The sequence below is a fragment of the Nothobranchius furzeri genome, chromosome 16 (genome assembly GCF_043380555.1).
Source record: "Nothobranchius furzeri strain GRZ-AD chromosome 16, NfurGRZ-RIMD1, whole genome shotgun sequence".
NCBI lineage: Eukaryota > Metazoa > Chordata > Actinopteri > Cyprinodontiformes > Nothobranchiidae > Nothobranchius > Nothobranchius furzeri.
In genome coordinates this window covers 49,317,970-49,334,096 of record NC_091756.1, presented here as the reverse complement: position 1 = coordinate 49,334,096, position 16,127 = coordinate 49,317,970, and the positions used below count along the sequence as shown (strand labels likewise).

At 41.0% G+C, this 16,127-nt stretch overlaps 1 protein-coding gene across 1 annotated transcript in view; it reads right to left on the bottom strand.

Annotated features, from left to right (window-relative positions):
- wnt3 (wingless-type MMTV integration site family, member 3) overlaps positions 1 to 13,083 on the bottom strand; it is a 39,365-nt gene extending 26,282 nt beyond the window's left edge. Inside the window, exon 1 of the mRNA XM_015962660.3 lies at positions 12,932 to 13,083. Within this exon, the coding sequence (XP_015818146.1) occupies positions 12,932 to 13,011 (80 nt within the window). The 5' untranslated portion in view covers positions 13,012 to 13,083. The remainder of the gene's footprint in view (positions 1 to 12,931) is intronic.
- Positions 13,084 to 16,127: the final 3,044 nt, after the last annotated feature.

The window sequence follows — 16,127 nt, the reverse complement described above, 5'->3', positions numbered from 1 at the left end:
CTGATGAGTTATCTCCTTGGCAACTGGGGTGGGATCAAGACATCAAGGCAAGGTTCCTTGACATTGAAAAACACTGATTATGTGGCAGCAGCAGGATAGGCAGTCCAAGTCATGCCCATTTACCTCCGGGCCATGGGTCTCTGGAAGAACGAAAAAAGGAATCCATTTTCTATTTTCGTTTGTTATGTGCCATGGATGTCACGTGATGTCAAGAAAGTGTTTATTCTCAAACAGGGACAAAAGTTATATCATATACGTCCAGAGCTACAAATGTGCATCGCCAGATTAACGTCACTGAACCAGAATATGTAGATGTGGAGAAGAGCAGAGGAAAAATGGCTTTAAGTTTAGCAAACTTCAAATCCTTCTTTCAGGAGGAAAGAACCACCATCAATCTGGCCATGTAACAGCTACGCTAGGGCAGAGGAGATTCTGTGGTGACGTCTGATTTGTAGTCATTACGAATTTTTACAAGCTGGGAAATCTCAAAGTACATGAATTGTGTGGTTTAAACGCACATTAGTTTTCATTTAAATTGAAGTACAACATATGTGATACAGGACATGAGGCAAAGCAGATAAAAAATATCTCTTTTAGCCCCAATAACTTGCATTCATTTTTTTGTTCTTCTGGGGACCCATGAGCCGACTGGAAGGGGAGGACACCTGGGCTCCCTATCTGAGGAACTGCAGTAGGTTTGTTTTACAAGAACAAAACATTACAAATACCAGAAGCAGCTGGTAATATGATGAACTTTTAAAGTAACAGATTGCCTGTTGACATTTCTGTTACTTAAATGTCGCTGGAGAGCTAATGTGTGAAGCTCCTGAGTTGACTTGCATGGCAAGGCGTAGCTCCAAATGTTTGCAGATGCGCCTAAATCAGGAAATCAGCTGAAGAAGGAAGTAGCTTTTGATGGCAGGTTTTACATTCTTATTTCCTGATATTTAGGCTTCTCACCTCTGATTGGCTAGCAACGAAACCCAACCACTGACACTGTTTGCTCTTCAATGATGATGTTTTTTCTCCACAAATAGCACATGCCTGGGGGACACTAGAACCCCCCCCCCCCCCCCCCCCTTTTGAATCAAGATGGGTGAATCCATGAATTCCTAAGTGACAGTGTGACGTAGACATGTCAGGCTTTCCAAATCCTAGAGTTTCACCATCTATTTTCTATCAGATGCTAATGCAGGAGATAGGCATAGGAGACTATTTTCATGTTCAGCCTGCATGAAAAACTGAGTGACAGATTATAATCAGAAATTTTTCAGTTTTCCACATCTTTAAGAAAACAAGCAGGGGCTGACTTCACCCAACAATCCTCCGCTCAGGCTGCTAGTGAACCTTTGCGTGTGACATAATTTTGTTCATGGAAATGCGTCTTTTGTCATGATGAATGCCAAAGAAACAAATTACATCTATTAAAACTCAGTTTTGCTAGCCACAACAAGGTAGTCTGTAGCCTTATGGATCTTTCACATCTGGGCCAGCCTGGTCCCGCCCAGGTAGGGTTTTTTGTGTTCACATCTGAGTAGCCTGTTTTTTTCTGTGCTCAACTGGCCGTTTAATTTTTCAGATTTTCCCCCGGCAGTCTGCTTCAGGCTGAGGTGACCCAACTTACCCGCTGCTGACCGACTGGCCTTCTCAAATTCACGGCTATCATTAGTGGGAGCCCCTGATTGCTCGGTAGAATCAGCCAGCGGGGCTTCACGCAAGAGGCAGCGCCGCCACAGCTTGAGCTGTGAGTCGTGAGGACAGACGCAGCAGAGCAGGATGCTATATCAGTCAGAGTCTCCAAAAGCAAAACTGCTCACGGCCGCCTTTGTTTACTAACGTAAAGGAGACACCACAGACTTCTCTGCTCATCTTTTGCCTCACCCATGTGCTTGGAGAGTTCTGTGTTTCTGAGAAGTGTGCATGAACAAACCTGTCCGGTGCGAGACCCGGACTGACGCCACCCAACTTGAGCCGGCCCAGATGTGACAGCGCCATTATATCACTTTTTTTTTGTTGGTTTCATAGTAAAATGGTAACAGCTTCCTGCGTGGTTGGCTCCATCAGCATATAAGGGTGCTAATCAAACTTGTCTTTTTGTTAAGTACTTTTGATAGAGACAGAAAATGGGGATGGACAGCAGCTGCCAATCAAAAGGACTGACATTTCTCAAATTATATTCTAATTTGCCCCAAACATATTTTACAGGGAAAGATTAACTGCCTGTGGTGGACCTGAAATCACAAATGTGATGTGTTTATATTTTTTATTTAGTATTAATAATCCTATGTTTCATTATGGAGGATGTGTATTTCTGTCCACGATAGTGAGCTGCTAGATACTAATTGTTTCAATGTAGGATTGTATGTGTGAAAATTGTTTTTTTTTTTATTTAGCGTGATGAGCTTTTCCATAATAAGATATCTAGTCCCCATGGTTTCAGAGTAGCAGCTGGTCCCAGTGAAACACTGGTAGGGATTCACATTTTTTGTAGTCTTTTAAATCAGCTCCAGTGTAGCACAGACATAGACACCCCATGGCACTGCTAATTAGAGCTGTCATAGCAGTGAGCCACCATCTTGGATGGGTCCCCATTCACCCCCGGTGCATTCATTTCTACTGAGGAAGTTGCTAACATATTGTACGGCATGGTAATTAAGATGTAAATATTATTAATCAAAATAAATGAAAATTAATTTAAATATAAAATCCCAATAAGTAGGCATGAAAACTCAATAGTGATCTGTTTCCAATACTGCACCAGTTGAATGTTTTGAACGGGTTTTCAAAGTGAACGACGACAGCTGAGTCCTTGTAGAGAACCGTTCATCTTGTCCTCTAGTGCCCCTCCCCTGTGAGCGCTCTCACAGTTATCAGAGGGACATGTTGCAGACACGCACACAACCTGATCTCATGCCTCTGCTTCGTTCAAAAGGCTGGCTCTTGTGAACGTCTCTATTAGGTAAATGACTGACTAATGAGCGGCTCCCTTCAAAGAGCCATAAGTCCCATCACAAGAAGAGACCTACCCAAGATGATGGCAATACTGTTACACTGTCCATCGTCCAATGGGGCATCTACATACATGTTTATGGGGGTGAGGGTGCAGTAACTTAAATACTGCACTCTATGAGCCCCACCTAGGTGTATTACTTCTTGGGCTTGAACTAGTAGAAGCCAGGCTAAACTTACAAATCAATGGTATATTTATAAAGTCAATAAAATTTGGGATTTTCTTTCGACTTTTTCATTAGCAAAATGCAAAAGCACATGGTTTTAATGAAAACGTTTTAATTTATTCTAAATCATTTAGTTCAAACCTTGTTTTTGTCTCACAATATTTTAAAGTAGTTAAAGTTTGTTACCAAACTATTTGAACTTGACCCTCTTTCCTCCTGGATTTCAACGATTTCAACCAACAGCAAGTATGCCAACATTTGGTCTTTGGCCAAGTTCACCACCCAAACACATAACAGAAGCCAAGATTAAGATCCCAAACTAAAAAAAAAAAATAAAATCCAGCATGTCCTCAGAAAAAAGCACCACCACACTCTTCTAGTGAGTCACAGAACATGAGTAGGAATTATATCTTCTAATAAGCCATGTGTTGATTTCTGCTTAGCGTGTCTTTAAAGCAACAGCCAAATGGGCTTTATAAGAGCTTTGAGAGGATTCAGCCTGTACAAACAGATTTGACGCTGGCGTCAGATTTGATAAAATGCTGTGGAATTTTGTTGTGTTTGCCCGTAGCAATTATTGACAATGGGTGCCAGTCGTTCTGAGCCGTGTCTGAATAAGTTCACTTAAAGAGTTAGTAATAATGTTGGCTTGTGCTGAGTTTGTGCCTGGAGCCCCAAGTCCCAAACACATTTCTGTGGAAGAAGACATTTGCACAACATAGTTTGCATTAAACTCTGATCCACCTTCATTTTACTTCTACATGTTGACGCCGCTGCACATCTTGTCAGATTTGCCTGGAGGACACCGTGAGGAGCAGAATGCTCTGTGCTCTGGAAACACTGCCTTCAAAAGTCGCATATAGAAATCCCATGATGGAAGCCATGAAACTATGAAGATATTTGAAAGAGAGTAAGTGGAACAAGTAAAGTTGACGAGTTCCCTGGAGTAAGGGACTTTTCCTGATGGAGGCCAAAACGTATCTGCGTTTTGTGGTCTTCTGCTTCTCTTTGGCACACTTTTGGTTTGTAGTCCAACAGCTCCTGGCTTATCAGAAAAAAAACGACAACCTGTTTTTCTAACAGTTCCTCCCCTCCTTCCAAAACTCTGCTGATTATTATTTTTTTTTTTTTTTGCAGAAAGTTGGGACAAAAAGCGCCACCAGTAACAAGTTTCTAGACATGAGCAGGAAATCTAAATAGGGTGTAAACTTGTGAACCTGCCTGTTGGGGGAAAAAGTGGGAGCAGCTTTGCACAAATTCACATTAGGGTGGATAGCTGCTCTCTGCAGGTGGACATGAGTCTGAGCTGCTGTTGAGGAAGGGCAGCCCTCATCTGCCTGCTGGCACTCGGCAGCGTTGATGCATCTGATGCAAACCATAACTCATCCTTGATGGTTTGGAATCTTCAGGTGACAGTTTGGAATTTATTTTGTCTGTGAAAGTAATTAAAACTATTAATTACCATTGACTTTCTAGCGGTTGGTTTGTTAGGGGAAAATAAAAGTGATGTGTAGCCACATTCCAGGGAGGAGGCTTTGTTGAACAGTTTGCCAGTTCTCACATACTTTGTAGAGGCAGAACCAGAGTGATAATCTACCTTTGGTTTGAGATTAACTACTGTGCATGTTGTTTTCTGTTTCTTCCTCTGGAGGGTTTGTCGGTGTGTTAGACTGAATTTCTCCAAATGTTACGGATCCATTTGCATAAAAATGTTTTACCTTAGGTTATGCATGTCCCAACACATAAGTGATAAATATATGAGTGAATTTGTATTAAAATCGGAATGTGGAGCCAGTCTTTATTTTAGTTATTGTATTGTTTGGTGTGGGTGTAGGCATGTAATCTTGGACTGCTTTCATCTTCTGTTGAATACATCAAGGCTAAACGGCACTGGAAATACCGAAAGTTAAAGTCACCTGGATACATAAGCATACGTTTTGCTTCTCATCTGAGGAGCTTTGCCAATTCTGACTGGAATATGGGAGGGTCAAGCTTATAAACTGTAGCTGTCTGTTGTTGTTTAACAAGCAAGAAATGCCTAAAACCAAAAAACAACAAATCAACAAAGTTTTCTGGAAAATAATCCACAGCCAAAAATGGAAAAGACAAGGGCAACGGGCGCAAAAGCACCATCACTATTATCCCATACATGGCAGGAGTCTCAGAGAACACAAACAGAAGCTTAGTGGCGTTGTTTATGCGGTCCAATGCAGTGAAGACGGTCCAAACCTTTACATAGAGGAAAGTAAACAACACACGAGTGCATGGCACAACACAGGAGAGCCACCTCATCAGGTCAAGGGACCCTTTTTTGAAGATGGCAAATTACACATTCTGGACAAAGAAAATAGATGGTTTGAGAGAGAAGTAAAGGAAGCGATCTATGTCAAACTAGAAAATCCTATATCAAAGAGGAGGAGGTCTCAGGTTTTACCTTTCCTGTACCTATAATGCAGCTCTGAACCTAATTCCCAAACAGTTTCAGTCTAGGTCACATCCTCCTACATCTAATCAATACAACCATTCAAACACAATAGGAACTAACAACATAAATGACTCCTTGGGATGTAGAGAGGAGGGGTATTCATAGGTAGTTTCAGCTCAATAAGCAACAACAAACAGCTACAACTTCTAAGCTTGACTCTCCCATATTTCAGTCAGAATTAACTAAACTCCTTGGATGAGAAGCAAAGCGTCTTCAAGAAACCAAAGAAGTCCAGTTGCCTTCATTAGAACCCTTTTGGATTACCATGACCTGGATGACTGAGAACCTTCAGTAGCAGGTAATATCAAAGCTATCAGTAAGCTACTGGTAACCACACTGACCCTGGTGACCCTCTAGCAACAGCTCTAACAATTCTGCTGTTCTTACACATCTCATGTACCAAAATGTAATACATTTGTCTGAGATAAATCTCACATTTCTGTTGAGGATTATAGAAGGAAGTTAATGTAGGAACGCATTGTTTGGGCAGCCTCACCTCCTCCGAAAGGTTGTAATGATTAATGATTTTGCAGCTAACTAGATCCTCTTGTGTCTTTCTTGTAACAACTCATCAAATGAAATGTTAAAGGGAAACTAGGCAGTTTTGGCTTCCTTTTAGTGATTCATTACTCAATTGAACAAATCAGCTGTGTTCATCTGCTAAAACATGCAGGAAGGGTGCTGGAAGCAGACTGCAGCACCAGGTATGTCAGCTCAGTTTTTCTAAGTCCAACAGAGCGGTCCGCTAGTCTGAAGATGCAAGTGAAATACTCTGACCACAGGAGGCGATGGGGGCTGGGTGGTCTTTCATTAACCCTGTATAGGATCATTTTAGCACATACTGGCTCAAGAAAATGATATGAATAAGTTGCAACGTATCCCTTTAGCAAATGCCGCCTGCACTCGAAAACATATTCCACTTCTGCAGATGATTTTGTAGGCTTAAAACAACATGACACCATCCATTCAAAAGTATTCCTAACACCTGTTTGTGCTTCGTGGGAACTTGATCCATCTGATTCACAGATAGTAGATGATAGTCTTTTCATCTTTATATGAGACTGCTGGTTTGGTTGACCTGGTCATTGACCTGAGGGCTTTGTCTGAATACAGGTGTGATCAGTATGTCTTTGTCACTGACCTGTGTGTCAGAAAAATTGCTTTCTGCTAATAATTAACTTGTGTAACAGCCCATGCAGGTGAGATCAGCCAGGTAATGAAGACTTTAAATAATGTATGAGTGTGTGCGCCCCCACACGTGTCCTTTAATGGTGTCTTTGCCTCTTGGCCTTTGGTGATTTCCCTTTGAATAGCACTCCTGCCTTGTGTTTTAGTGCAGCTAAGGGCTGAGCAGCAGAGGAACTTTGTCATTTCCTACACGAGAATGTTGCTCATCCTTTGATGCTGGGTGAACATTACGACTCACCTTCACTGCTTTGAAATATAGTCACCTTTGAAGCTCTCACTTTGCTGACATTTGACTGGATAATGTAGCTGAGCACATGAGACCAACTGTCACTGTTTAAAGAATGATGCATTTGGTTTTTCTGTTCTTTTAAAAAGGAACATCTTACTTCACATTGTTGTTTTCAAGGATGGGGTGGGAAAAAAAAACATTCCCCTGAACTCCCACAGTGAAGATTCTTGACGGACAGTTGGATTATTGAATACCTTTTTGGTTGTCACATGGCAAAAGTCAATCAATAGATTGGAAACAATCCCTCATGTTATTTCTTTAACGTTTGGAGCAAAACCTTATGGGGGTTTTAAGCAGCTAGCTTTCTGTATTAGTAGAGGTGGTCCTATGTGGGGCAAAATGTTTTAAGGGTGGCAAGATATGGCATAAATTACTATGTTCCTTGGTGACATACAGTGGTGTGAAAACGATTTGCCCCTTCCTGATTTCTTATTCTTTTGCATGTTTGCCACACAAAATGTTTCTGATCATCAAACACATTTAACCATTAGTCAAAGTTAGCACAAGTAAACACAAAATGCAGTTTTGAAATTATGGTTTTTATTATTTAGGGAGAGAACAAAATCCAAACCTACATTGCCTTGTGTGAAAAAGTAATTGCCCCCTGAACCTAATAACTGGTTGGGCCTCCCTTAGCAGCAATAACTGCAATCAAGCGTTTGCGATAACTTGCTACGAGTCTTTTACAGTGCTCTGGAGGAAGTTTGGTCTACTCATCTTTGCAGAGTTGTTGTAATTCAGCTTTATTTGAGGGTTTTCTAGCATGAACCGCCTTTTTAAGGTCATGCCATAGCATCTCAATAGGATTCAGGTCAGGACTTTGACCAAGTCCCTCCAAAGTCTTCATTTTGTTGTTCTTCAGCCATTCAGAGGTGGATTTCCTGGTGTGTTTTGGGTCATCGTCCTGCTGCAGCACCCAAGATCGCTTCAGCTTTAGTTGACAAACAGATGGCCGGACATTCTCCTTCAGGATGTTTTGGTAGACAGTAGAATTCATGTTTCCATTTATCACAGCAAGCCTTCCAGTTCCTGAAGCAGCAAAACAACCCCAGACCATAACACTACCACCACCATATTTTACTGCTGGTATGATGTTCTTTGTCTGAAATGCTGTGTTACTTCTACGCCAGATGTAACGGGACATTTGCCTTCCAAAAAGTTCAACTTTTGTCTCATCAGTCCACAAGGTATTTTCCCAAAAGTCTTGGCAATCATTGAGATGTTTCTTAGCTAAATTGAGACGAGCCCTAATGTTCTTTTTGCTTAACAGTGGTTTGCATCTTGGAAATCTGCCATGCAGGCCATTTTTGCCCAGTCTCTTTCTTATGGTGGAGTCGTGAACACTGACCTTAATTGAGGCAAGTGAGGCCTGCCGTCCTTTAGAAGTTGTCCTGGGGTCTTTTGTGACCACTCGGATGAGTTGTCTCTGCACTCTTGGGGTAATTTTGGTTGGCCGCCCACTCCTGGGAAGGTTCACCACTGTTCCATGTTGTTTCCATTTGTGGATATGGCTCTCACTGTGGTTTGCTGGTGTCCCAAAGCTTTAGAAATGGCTTTATAACCTTTACCAGACTGATAGATCTCAATTACATTCGTTCTCATTTGTTCTTGAATTTCTTTGGATCTTGGCATGATGTCTCGCTTTTGAGGTGCTTTTGGTCTACTTCTCTGTGTCAGGCAGCTCATATTTAAGTGATTTCTTGATTGAGACAGGTGTGGCAGTAATCAGGCTTGGGGGTGGCTACAGAAATTGAACTCAGGTGTGAAACACCACAGTTGGGTTATTTTTTAACAAGGGGGCAATTACTTTTTCACACAGGGCAATGTAGGTTTGGATATTGTTCTCTCCCTAAATAATAAAAACCATAATTTCAAAACTGCATTTCGTGTTTACTTGCGTTATCTGTGACTAATGGTTAAATGTGTTTGATGATCAGAAACATTTTGTGTGACAAACTTGCAAAAGAATAAGAAATCAGGAAGGGGGCAAATAGTTTTTCACACCACTGTACATGCACTCCTTTGGTGTCACCGCTTTTTTTGTCGATTTATGAAAATAAATTATTTAAACGTATCTATCTATCTATCTATCTATCATCTATCTATCTATCTATCTATCTATCTATCTATCTATCATCTATCTATCTATCTATCTATCTATCTATCTATCTATCTATCTATCTATCTATCTATCTATCTATCTATCTATCTATCTATCTTTCTATCTATCTATCATCTATCATCTATCTATCTATCTATCTATCTATCTATCTATCTATCTATCTATCTATCTATCTATCTATCTATCTATCTATCTATCTATCTATCTATCTATCTATCTATCTATCTATCTATCTATCTATCTATCTATATCATGCTCTTATTTATATCAGTAAAACAATTAGAAATATCTTTGATCTCTACTAGTGAAAAAGGTTGTGGAAAGTTACTGTTGAGTTAAGTTGCACTGTCCTTCCGTCAGTACAAGGGGGCTCTACTGCAGGGTGACCTCTAAATTCCTGTAACAATGAGAATATTTTATTCAATCAAAGTCTGTAAATCATATACCATGACTCCCACTGCTATGAAAGATATTATTATCATAAAGCCCTGCTTCGATGTATCTGTCTGTAGATAGCCGTCATTGTGTTTCCTGGATGACTGACTGCTTTTGAAAAAATGTTCATCCAGGCAGCCACGACTCCTAAAAGTAGACAGTGATGGGATTAAGTAAAAAGGAAAATAGAGAACTAAATGCAAAAGTTGGAGCCAAATAAAATCTACAACCATCTAGTGGCTGGTTGCACTATTGTTTTAATCTCCTACCGCTTATTATTGGATGCTTCAACACCATGAGTGAGAGCGGCAGTAGGTGGGACTTCTAGCCCCACATCCTAAATGCTCAGACTCTGGTTCTTATGAAACATGGCAGCACCTGTAAATGGGAAATTAAAGCTTCACTATAGCTTCCCCTGCCACCAACCATTAGTTACGTGGATTTCCCCCATCATTTAATGTCACGAAAGGTCAGATGGAAGCCATCCTATGGCCTCCTCTGGCCCCTGGGCCTTATTTCTTTGTCGGGATGATTTGTAGCATCAGCTCACGTTGGTGTAGAGGGTCTCAGTGTTTACACCGTACACCTCTCTAAATGCAGCTTCACTCTGTGGAAACATTTCTCTCTGATCATTCCTGATCAAACCCTGACGTTTCCTGTGAATGACATTCTTTTACACTTTCCTCCTCCCTCTGAGGCAGTTGTGCATTGCTTTGATCTTTTCACAGCAGACAGAGGATTTTCTTGCTATAGGTAAGTGACCCCCCCCCCCCCCATCCTTTTTTTGCCAGTGTTACGGTTTTTCGGACGGAGGATTGGAGGCGTCCCAGTCATTTAATGACATTTCTGAGACCCAGAGAAGAACTCTGGTCTCGTTTGAGCCGCTCAGGTTAAACTGGAAAGGTTTGTGTACAGATTTAGACCCAAGTGATGCTTCTCACTACAGATTGAGTTTAATTCAGCTCCTAAATACTCTCAATTTAAATGAGGAGGCGGTGTAACAGACTCCTTCCAACTGCTGGTGCCTAATAAAGTAAAATGTCAGAGCTCACACTTTTCGTGCTGTGTTTTTTATTTATTTATTTTTTTTACTTCTAAAAGCATTTTGGAGATGAAGAATTTAGGCGTTGAAAATTTTCTAAGTTTTAAAACTGAAATTTGTGGCAGTGACTGAATAATATGAACTGATTAGGATTGATCAGATATCCAGTATTGTTTCATCTCGATTGAACTGGCACAACAATATTATTTATCTAACTTGGGTTACAAATAGTTTTAACATTTAATTCTCAATTTTCTTCTCACTTGTGTTTTATATCTATTCATCTTTAAATTTCACTAGAAATTAGCTTTGTATGTGCTATAGCAATTTTCTTAAGATCAGGTGTTTTTTTAAGAAAAAAATCAGGAAGAAGAATTTTTTGCATTTCAGTTTAAACAGATCACAGACTGGCTGACAAAAGTTAAACATTTTTAAATGAAATGTTAACATTTATTAGAAGCTGAATTTAATTTGAGATTTCTGCAGCTTTGGAATGAGTATTTTTCTTGCTTTGACCAAAAGCAGAAACCCTGCAGGATGCGTGGAAAAAGTCATGTCACATCCTAGCTTGTTTATTCTCAGTTATCTCCATTATGTGTAAAACTCCTCCAACATTCTTGCATTAAAAAAGAAAAAAATCACACTCTACTTCCTGCCTTCAAACCTGATCTTTCAACTCATCTCTGCATATGTGCATACCACTGGAGTTATTTATGCTCTGTTTTGTTTTCAACACCTCGTCTTGTAAAAGGGAAGGCTGCCAGGCACGAAGCAGTCACAGCTCCTCTCCGCTCCGTGTCGTCCCACCTTGGCGGCAGGATTTATGACCCAAGCGATCGCCCCTGAGACAGAAGCTGAGAGGAGTCTCGCCGGGCCCTCGCTGAAACTCGGCACCCTCCTGCTCAACGTGCCATCTTGTTTCGTCTCCTTTAGTCATCTGCACCGCTGGCTGAAGCCACTGACAGCACTGTTTGACTCCCAGTCACCTGAAGCTACACGAGCCTACGTTTCATCTTCACTTCAACTTCAAAAAATTTGGTAGCAAAATCAAAGGTTGTCTGCATTGTTGAGGCTCAGACAGTGTCATGTAAGCTCCTTGAAGAGAACAGCTGCAGGTAATTCACATGGAGAGAATCCCCAGCTCTTTGTCACTCTTGTCTTGTGGCGCGGATAGGAGTCAGGAGTGGGTGTAGAGTCCTCTCTGCCATTAACACTTCAGCCCTGTGGCCTGTGTGCTTGGCAGCTGTCTGGTCTGTAAGTGAAACCAGAAGATGCTCGCGGTTTGGACAGCTCTCTGGTGGGACCACATGCTAGTCAGGATGCTAAAACGCAGGAGTTCTGACAAGAAAAGAAGCGCTGTCATACACAAATGTCTTCAAAATAAAAGCTCTGTGCTACAGAATGTTTAAAGGTTCAGCTGCATAGTTGACTTTGCAAAAGTAACAATTTCTGTTTAATTCACCAAGGAATAAAATCCTGCAGCACCTGAACATATCATCTGCTGACGAATCTGTGGTGTGGGGGGTAAAGTGTTAAGCAAATGAAACGCAAAGCATGTTTTAGCTGAGATTTAAGTACAAATGATCCGGATCGCATGTTTATATAAGATTTTAAGTTTTGCTAAAGCTTATTGATGAAAAACTGTTAACTTCATATTTGAGCAGGGTGACAAGAAGAGAAAAATAGCACTGTCTCTTGTGTTTTTAATATTTCTAAGTTTCTTGGCAGAAAAGAAATAATTTTTCATCAGTTATTTTGTGGCTTTGGGTTTGTTTAATTTTCTGAGTAAAAGAACAAACTTTAAGTATTTTTATCATTTCAGCCCACGTGTAACACCTGATACGTCCTGTTGACCGTCCACAGAGATGTCTCTTTACTGACATGTTATCTTTAAAAACTAAATGTCCATGTTGAACCATTTTAAAGTCTTTAAATAAAGATAAAACGATTCTTGTATCACGGCATACTCCAACATGTTACATAGACCTGAGTGTGAAGGGGAAAAGACCGGCAAACCTTTTCCGTTACACTCGTGTTTGAGGTTAGGATTCTTTGGACTGGGCAGGAGAACATTTTCCACACAGTCAACTGAAAGTTCTGCCCTCTCCCAAAAACCATCATTTGACCAAAAGACTTGTTTCCCTACCTAGATGGTGTCCGATCGCCTGAAAGTGTGTATCTTTGTAGTACTCACCACCAGATGGGATAGCCTCCAAGCACCCGCGAGCTGGACAACCACACACACATCCAATATCCAATCAGATACAAATCCATGAGGTAAACCGTGCAGTGTGTGAGAGGGATCAATACATAGAGCTTCCAGTATGAAGAAGAGTTTCCAGGAAGAGGGGGTTTAGAGCAGCTTGATTGTTGAATGAGGGGAAAATTAAAATGATATTTGAAAAAATAAAAGCCTTCCTCTTGTTTTCTCCCCCTTTCTTTGAGTCGGGCCAGGAAAGTGTGTCTGTCTCCTAGTAGTTAAGAGAATAAGAGTCTCTTACACTCGTGCACACGCTCCTACCCGTCCTCTCCTTCCCTCCCTCTCTCTGAGGTTCTTCCCTAAGGTAGATATCTTTTTCTCTCTCCCTACTTTTTTCTCCCTCAGGATGCCTCATCCACAGGCCCAATATTAAAGTGGCGGGCGGCGGGGTGGAGATGGTGGGGGGTGTAGGGGGCTGAGGATTTTGGAGATGTCAGCTGGCAAGCCAATCACAGAAGATGGCCTTAGGTTACGAAAAAAAATTATTATTCGTTCCCATCTGTCAATCACACGTTACCCCCTGGTAATGTGGAAAAGAAAGAGAAGAGTGAGAGGAGGGAGGGAGAGAGGGAGGTGTAGGGAGGGACACATGAAAAAGGTAGAGCGGAGTTGTTGCTCAACTTGTTTAATCCCTGATCAGTGGAAAAAAACACCAAGAAGTGGCTGGGGGCAGGTGAGGAGGTTTTCAGAGGAGGCTCTGCTGCATGTTGACACCTTGATTTCTTTCTCTCTCTCCCCCTTTTAAGAGGTTGTGCCCTGACTAATTGATCCGGATATAAGTGCACACCAACATGCACGTTAGTGCATTCATAACCTCCACCCCACTTATAGGCAGAAATACAGTGAATATTCTAAATAGTTGTCCGCCCGTCCAAACAGGGGAGAACATAAAAGAGGACACAATAAAGCCATAAAACTGCTGTTGTGGCCGGGGCGAGCCGGGCCGAGCACGCAGGGGTTATGTGCTCCAGCGGCCCAAAGGCGACACAGTTTACATCAGTACTATTGTCATTCTGATGGGCTGTGGGGCGAGCAGCCGTGCGACGGAGAGGGGAGGAGGGTTGAGGGAGAGTAAAGGAGGAGGGTGGGACACTTGAGATGGACTTAGCCTGAAGTAAACTTGCATGTGATAAACACACAAGGAAACTGATCAGGACAAATGCAAACGAGATACCCTGGAAAAGATCAAAGAGAGGCGGTTGTTCAGATGATAATCTGGATTATCAGTCAGTCTGGGTGCAAAGAATGACCATGTGACAAAACAAACAGTCGTCTGTGGTATCCCCCCCTCCCCCCCTAAGAAAAAGAGTAAATTTAAAAGTCCTAAATCATGAAAGTGATTTATCCTGTGGAGTTGCTGCCAGATTTTTGCTTCCTGATGGTATAATCTTTTTGTCAGTTTATGGCAATATTTAACTATCTCACTGGTCACCCACCTTTCTGACACCTGACCTGTTTTCTAATGGTGTACATTTAGAAACCAACTTTTCTCAAAACCTGTTTGAAACATAAACACACACACACGCACACGCACACGCACGCACGCACACACACACACACACACACACACACACACACACACACACACACACACACACACACACACACACACACCTATCTATCTATCTATCTATCTATCTATCTATCTATCTATCTATCTATCTATCTATCTATCTATCTATCTATCATACATACACTCTTTGTTTTAAAGTAGGGTTGTAAAATCCATTAATATCTGGGCTACTTGACTGAGAGAAAACAACATTATGGTAAATATGTAAACATAAATAGTAAACACAATAATTTACAGCATTGGGAAACACCATCCAGAGTTTAACTGTAGGTTTAAATAAACATGAGTTAGTGATTGTACTTGTTGTACTGGTAAAGATTCCATGTAGATAAATAATGTTCAGGCCTGCAGGAAAAAAAATTACATCAAACATTTTGGCAATATTCAAACTTTAAAACACATGTAGATTTTTATCAATTTTACTTCTATTTGATACATGCGTCACATGACACACAAGGTTGCTATAAAAGCAGTGAAGTGCTGCTATGTGAGCACAGATGCCCAAACAAGGAAGAGTAAAAAAAAAAGAAAAAAAAAGGGAATTTTTCATTCAGACCTTTTTGGCGTTTGTATGTATATTGGGTGCTACATTGTGTGTGAAGTCATAAATGAAGCTTTTGGGGGTCTTTTATCCAGATATTCCACATCATGTGCAGACTGTGTACTTTGCTTTGGTTCTGCCTTTTTAACTATCTCTGAAGTCCAACTAAAGATGCATGAGTTTAGTCATTCGAAATAACTTACAAAATAAGAGCATCATTGAAAAAGGAGCATATAGTAAATAGGTGTAAATTATTTTGTTGCATTACAGAGATGTTAAGCACTTGGTGCTAAAATCAGACGAAATAACAATGCTCAGTTCTAGCTAACCGGAGGGTTGCAGGTTCGATCCCCATCTGTTGCAGTCCTTGGGCAAGACACAGAGCCCTCCTTGGCTGCTGGTGGTGGTCGGAGGGACTGGGTTTGCCTGTCCTCGGCAGCCTGGTCTCTGTCAGAGTGCCACGGTGCAGCTGTGAATGTGTGTGTGTGTGCGTGTGTGAGTGGGTGAATAGCTGGTTGTGTTGTAAAGCGCCTTGGGGGCTGTAGAACCCTTAAAACCTAGAGTACCAAATACAAGCCATTTACTATTTATCATCATATATAGGGGAAATTTTAAACATTTGAATTTGACCCAAAAGTTTATTTGTGTCAGTAACACATCTTAGACTGAGAGACCATCTAAAGGTGCAGAAACCCTTTACAGGTGTTCTGGATTCATTAGCTGATCAGAGTGACACTTTGTGACTAAAATATTTAATCTTTTCACAATAATCTAATAGTCAGATATTTTGAATGTGTTTTTTAAAGGGGCAATGTGTAGTTTTTACCATGAATTTCTGTTAATTTCCATCAAAATGCTGTTTAAAATGAATGAAATGATGCCCAGTTGTTGAAAAATATTGTTGGCTTCATAACATATAACCATTATATGTTATCTATTAGATGCCGTGTTTCCTTCTACAGGAGCCCATGAAGCCAAAAAGCATTTACTGATTTGTAACAAACGGTTACAAAACT